The following is a 6,254-nucleotide window of genomic DNA, read 5'->3' as shown; positions in this document are numbered from 1 at the left end:
AAAATGGGGAAGGTATTGGAAATAGACACCTTTGGCCTAAAAACACCGGAAGATCTTACCCTCGAGGCACGTTGGCAAAGGATCGACTCAAGGCTCCAGGCGTACTCTGTTGTCCAACCCCCTTGTCATTCTCGGTGCTCACCTCTTCAGTCTCACAGTTGTTGCTGTCAGGTTTCTGTAGTTATAGGTCCTGGTTTTTGTACATGTCCTGTGTGCGAAGACTGGGTGGTGTGTTGTCTCTTCTGGTTCTGTCTCTCCATCAGTCAACATTGCAGGGAATCCTGTCCTAAAAGCAAACTGTTGCTGTTGCCTGGTTGTCAGGGTGATAGAACTGTTTCTGGAGTCAGTCAGTGCCGTGGTGGTAGTAGTAGGGCCTGCCTTGGTAGGAATTCTGTTCTTGGTGCTGGTGTGGGAAACTGTAGGGAATCTGTTCTGTTAAATCCTTTGGTATGTGTTTGTGAATGCACGAATAGTCCCCAGAATGAGAAATTACTTCCCATCCCCATGTCCCCTTTCGGGGCGGGGGGGGGGGAGATCTCGGTAATATTTATCCGCAGCAAATAATATCCACACAGACCAGAAAGCTAGGGTATAAAAAGTTGGGCAGGGAGAGATAGACAGAGACAGTGACAGAGAGACAGAGAGAAAGACAGAGACAGAGAGAGAGACAGAGACAGAGGAAGAGAGGAGAGAGAGAAAGTCCTCTTGCACCCTGCAACCAGCTCTCGCAAAAAGGACCCCTCTTCCCTGTCCATCAAGCTATTGATTGCCAACTTCACAGCGCCCCCACGCTGTGGAGCAATAGTCACCGAACAATCCTAAGGAAATACTTTTATCTACAACAATTCCAAGAATAATCTTATGGACACTTTTTCATATACTACAGGAAACCTTGTCTGTTTCCATAGGTGGTACCCTCGGTTCAGGGTGTGAAGAGTCAGTGTTGAAACAACTGGAGTCTAAGCCAAGTCATGCCAAGTGTCTAGGGTGCAAGGCCCCACTTCAGTATAAAAAATTTGTGTTCCGATCTCTATTAGATAAGAACTTGTTTGCAACTGTTAACTTTTCCCATTTTGATGTGCCTAGGCAAAAAGGGACAGTGTTACGGAGAGTTACTAGTGCCAAGGTGATAGACAGACGCCAGAGTTTTTTGACTTTCACTTTTGCCCAAAGTGTTTACTCCAAACTTGCCAGGCCTTGTCCGAGTGAGAGCCCTGATTGGAAACGGGGGACTTCACATTGCCGAGCATTTCTTGGGGTAGGGGGCACCCTTAGGTCAGAACTTAGAGCAGGGCTGAAGCTGAGGGCCCTGAACTATGAGACAGGGCTTTCACCAGAGGCTTTGGGAAAGCATTTGGGAGGATCTGGAGGAGGAGCACGCATTTCCCACAGTAGCTGCAGGAATCCCTCAATGTAGGGATCCTGTTATGGATCCTAAAGTGGGAGTCAAGGAGGCTTTTTTTAGGGGTTGTCCTTAAAGAAAGAGCTCAAACAGTGCAGGAGGTCAAAGGGATAGAATGGGAGGACTTTGAATTTGGAAACTTTGCTGTGGGTGCAAGGTAAGGGACTTCGCACAGAATCCACAAGCACCGAACATGCCTGATCTTTGAGATCAGTTAGTAGGTAGTAGGGGTGTTTCAGGCTCCTAGATTTTCTCAGGGATGCGACTCCTCTCCAGTTATTTACACCAAACTGCGGGAATTCAAAGTGATAAACGTAGGGGACCTAACAGAGGAGCATTTTTCTGGGGGAGGCCCCTATAGAGGAAGCTAGAGGAGCTCAAACCCGTGGGTGTTGAAGCTGTGGACTCTGAGGTAGAATTGGAGGCTTTCACCATGGAGGTTTTCTGGGAGACAAGGAACTGGCTCCTGTTTCCTCATTAGCTGCAGGAATTTCTATTGGTATGGCTCTGGGGTATGGACCCTCAGGTAGAAGGCATTGAGGCTTCTTGGGGCCTGTCCTTAAATAAAGGAGCTCAAACCAGTAGGAAATCAAGGTGAGAACACGGAGGTAGAAGGGAGAACTTTGAATTTTGTATTTATTTTTATTTATTGTTGTTGATTGATTGATTGATTGATTAATTTTTAGTTTTTGGGCCACAGTGGCGGCGCACAGGTTTTACTCCTGGCTCTTCACTCAGCAATCGCTCCTGGCAGACTCAGGATTATGTAGGATGCGGGAAATCAAACCTGGGTCAGTCCCGTGTTGGCCGTGTGCTGTCGCTCCAGCCCCCCAAATTTTGGATTTTGGACCTCTGCATGCATGCAAACTCTATTCCTTCCCTGTCTCCAACCACTGAAAATTTCTCTATTGGGTGCCTACATACAAGAGAGGATATCAGTCGCATGGAAAGGGGGATAGTTTAGACTAAGGACTCAGAAGTGTGGGCTTTTACCACGGAGGCTTTCTTTCAGAGGACTGTTGAGGTAGTGGAGCTGTAGTAAGTTGGAGTTGTTGGGCTTGAGTGGATAAACTCTCAAGTGGACATGAAGTAGAATTCACCACCCACTTAGGTTTTAACTGGGGGCTGCAACGTACAGAAAGGGACTCGAACCTTCTGGTAGATGTGACCATCTTTGCGGGGGTCTTACATAATTTCAGAAGAGGAAAGAATCTTGGGCTCTGACACGAGTCTAGCTACGGACCCTTGATGATACCTCCAAAGGCGTTCCTCCATTGAAAACATGGGCACCACAGAATCTCATGCCTAACAGGATCTCAGCAGGGGTGACCAGATGGAGGAGCTCTTCTTACCTCTGCTACAAGTTCTATCAGGAATAATGGGGATGGTATGGGTTATATATATAGTTAAAATCCCAATGAGGAAGAAACTTAGAGTGAAAAGGCAGGAATAATCCTTTTCAAAAGTATAGATGAAGAGATTAAGGGGACACTTCATGACAGAGAAGATAAAAGTAGAGTTCTTTAAGTGTCTTTTTGTTTACCTTTTTCTAGTGTATCCAGGCTGGTGAAAGTTTGAACTTGGAAACTTGGTTTGAACTGGTGATATCAGCAGAGGAGTCCCAAGCATTTCCAGCAGTCAAAGTAAGAGAAATGTATTGAGAGAAATATATTGAGGGAAAACTAAAGGTATCTTCTAACCCAGAAAGAAAGAGCCCTATGAGATTCTGCTTTTTCCTTGCTCAAATATGATCTAGTCAGGAGGACCCAGAGTTGGTACATGCAAACCTCCTGCTTAAAATATGTGGAGGTATTTCGAAGACGACACCTTGATCTGGGAGTGTGAGTATAGGTATTTTTTTTTGTTTTTGTTTTTTTTTTGGGCCACACCCGGCGGCGCTCAGGGGTTACTCCTGGGTGTCTGCTCAGAAATAGCTCCTGGCAGGCACGGGGGACCATATGGGACACCGGGATTCGAACCAACCACCTTTGGTCCTGGATCGGCTGCTTGCAAGGCAAACACCGCTGTGCTATCTCTCCGGGCCCGTGAGTATAGGTTCTTAAATGAGATGGGCCCAGGTCCTACCAGGAGTAAAAAACTTGAGACCTGTAGGGAGGACAGAAGGAACTACCCTTATACTGAACTGCATTTATTTCATCTTCTGTTGCAGCTCTGCCAGGTGTGACTTGGTGTTCTGACTTTTCGCTTTCATTCTCACAGCCTCTTTGTGCAAAAAGAGACCGACTGAGGATTCACAGCACATCAGAATAGCTCTCATCAGAAGATATCTCAAGATCTCCTAGGAGTGCAGGTAAGGTTCCTTGGTGAGGAGCAAATATATATATATCATACCTCAGAAATAAGAACACCTACAGTCTATCTATCTCCTTCTCTTACCGCTGAGAGCACCCAGGCATGGTAGCTTTCTATGGCATGCCCACGTTCTTCAAGGGTAATAGAGGGGCCTCCGGGAGGTGAAGGTATGACCCTGTAGTGCTTGATGCCTAGTCAGCAGGAAAAGCCCTAAGCCCTGCCTGAATTCAATCTATAAATATTGTGAGGTTGAATAAAGGTTAACCCCACTACAGAACAGATAGGGCCTTATCCTTGCAAACAGAACTAGCAGAACATGACAGGTGACAAAATGTGATGCTTTTTCACTTCTTTTCTAGGTCTTGTTCTGAGATAGCGGCCATCTACAGGAAGCCACAGAACATTCGAGTTACAAAGAGAAGATTATGTTCGGGTCTAAGGTAAAGACCTTGGCTGAGGACTTAAAGCACAACCCCACATGAGAGTAAAGGCAAATCCAGCCCTACTTGGTTCTTGCTATTAGCTGTGCCAGTACTTGGAGCACAGTGGTAGGGTATGGTGCACTGTCACTTCCTTCTTAGTGGGCTCAAGTAAACAAAGGCAGCAGAAGGGGAAGTCCCAGATCCTATGGAGTGTCAATATGGGGAATTAGGGTCATCCTGATTTCAGAATGAAGTATCCTTAGAGACGTCCACAAGCTCTCGCTGAGATCCTTTGGAAAGCCTAGTAAAAATATGGCCAACATGTTATCCTTTCATTTTTTCCTCGTTGGGCCTCAGGGATGTCACTCTTATTCAGAACTTCAGTCTTGGGTCAGTAGTGGCGGTAGGGGGGGTTCCCCTTGTTAGGGGAAAGGTAAGAGCAGCAGTGGGCAGGGGACAACTATGGAAGTGAGGAGGGATGATGTACTCCAAAACAGAAGGGACCTTAGAGAAAAGGACCCCATATACCCAAAGTCAGCCCTAGGAACCTGGGGCCGGGCTGACTAAATTTACCCTGAGGAACTTCTCACATTCCCCCACGAGTTGAAGATCACAAAAAGACTAGAGATTTCTGGGATCCTAGAGCATCCCCTTAAGTGGAGGCCTGAAGTTGTCCTTTTCAGATTTAGTGAGGTATGTTTCTCGGCTGAGACCACTTAATATTTCTCCTTTAGGCCTGTAGGATCCCATCTCAATTTTCTCTGCTTCCACTTCTACCAAATTCCTTCAACAAAAGCCCTCATGGCAAGTCTGTCCATCACATTTGAGCCATATTATCATATCCAAAGTGAGAAGGAGGACGTGGTGACAGAAGAGTTTATCTTTGTTTGAGGAACATGATGACCTTTCCTCCATTTCATCTTGTTCATTTATTTTCTTTTATCTCTCTTTCTCCTGTTCCATCCATCCTCTCCTGTGATGCCAATCTCCAAGGACATAAAGATAGAGGCGGAGAATGAGGAAAAAGTGGGAATTAAGATGGAGCCACAGAAGTGGGAAGAGGTGAAGAAATCCGAAGAAGAGCTGAAGGATGAGAAAAAAAAGAAGAAGTCAAAAAAGCATCTCATTCCAGTTGTTCGTTTCTTGAATCTTTCCTCTTCGGCTGTGAGCTCTAGTACTTCCTCTGTAATTCAGCTAGATTCAGATGCAGGTGAAAGGTCTGTGCATAGGTCCATTGATTCTAGCTCCATTGTCTCAGTAGAAAGTAAGGTGGAGTGTTTGGTGAAATTCCTGCTCTTTAAATATCAATCAAAGGAATCTATCATCACTGAGGAAGAAATGCTGGTGATGCTGGGAGGTGGGTCTGAGCAATTCCCTGTTATCTTCAAGAGAGCCTCTAAGTACTTGGAGGTGATATGTGGTATTGACATCAAGGAATTAGATCCTAGTATTCCTTCTTATGTCATTTTCAACTCACTGAACTTTACCTGTGATAGGATGCCTCGTGGCAGTGGGCATATACCTAGAAGCGGTCTCCTGGTAATAGTCCTGGGTGTGATCTTCATGGAGGGCAACTGTGCCCGTGAGGAAGCTATGTGGGATTCCCTCAATGTTATCGGGATTGAGTCTGGAATAAGTCACTTCCTTTATGGTGACCCCAGGAAGCTACTTACCAGGGATTTGGTACAAGAGAATTACTTGGAATACCGGCAGGTGCCTAATAGTGATCCTCTGTGTTACGAGTTCCTGTGGGGCCCAAGGGCCTGTGCTGAAATCAGCAAGTTAGATGTTATGCAGTTTTTGCTTAAGATCAAAATGACAGAGCCAAGTACCTTCTTATTCTGGAGTAATAAGGCTTTAAGAGAGGAGGAAAAGAAAAAGACGGCTGGCCCCAGTGATAGTGCCACTGCCATGTGAATTACAGATGTGTCCAATTCTCTTGTCCCAACTGAAGATCAAATCTTAGTTTTCTTTGAAAAGGGCAGTCCAACTTCTAAATCAAAGAAGTTCTGGAGGATGAGGTTAGGGATAATATAGTGTTGGGATATTTTCTTCATGTTCTTAATAGGTGAACTTTTGCTGTTTTTGAGTATTTTGTTGGCCAGTTTTAGAATCCA

General features: G+C 45.5%; 1 protein-coding gene across 1 annotated transcript; it reads left to right on the top strand.

The window, feature by feature from the left end:
• The first annotated feature begins 5,115 nt into the window (after nt 1–5,115).
• LOC125998925 (melanoma-associated antigen B10-like) lies at nt 5,116–6,054 on the top strand. Its single transcript, XM_049766946.1, has one exon. The coding sequence runs from the start codon at nt 5,116–5,118 to the stop codon at nt 6,052–6,054; it is 939 nt and encodes a 312-aa protein (XP_049622903.1).
• Nucleotides 6,055–6,254: the final 200 nt, after the last annotated feature.

The sequence above is a fragment of the Suncus etruscus genome, chromosome X (assembly GCF_024139225.1).
Source record: "Suncus etruscus isolate mSunEtr1 chromosome X, mSunEtr1.pri.cur, whole genome shotgun sequence".
Classification (NCBI taxonomy): domain Eukaryota; kingdom Metazoa; phylum Chordata; class Mammalia; order Eulipotyphla; family Soricidae; genus Suncus; species Suncus etruscus.
The sequence above is the reverse complement of the archived record's forward strand: the minus strand, read 5'-3'. Positions and strand labels throughout refer to the sequence as shown.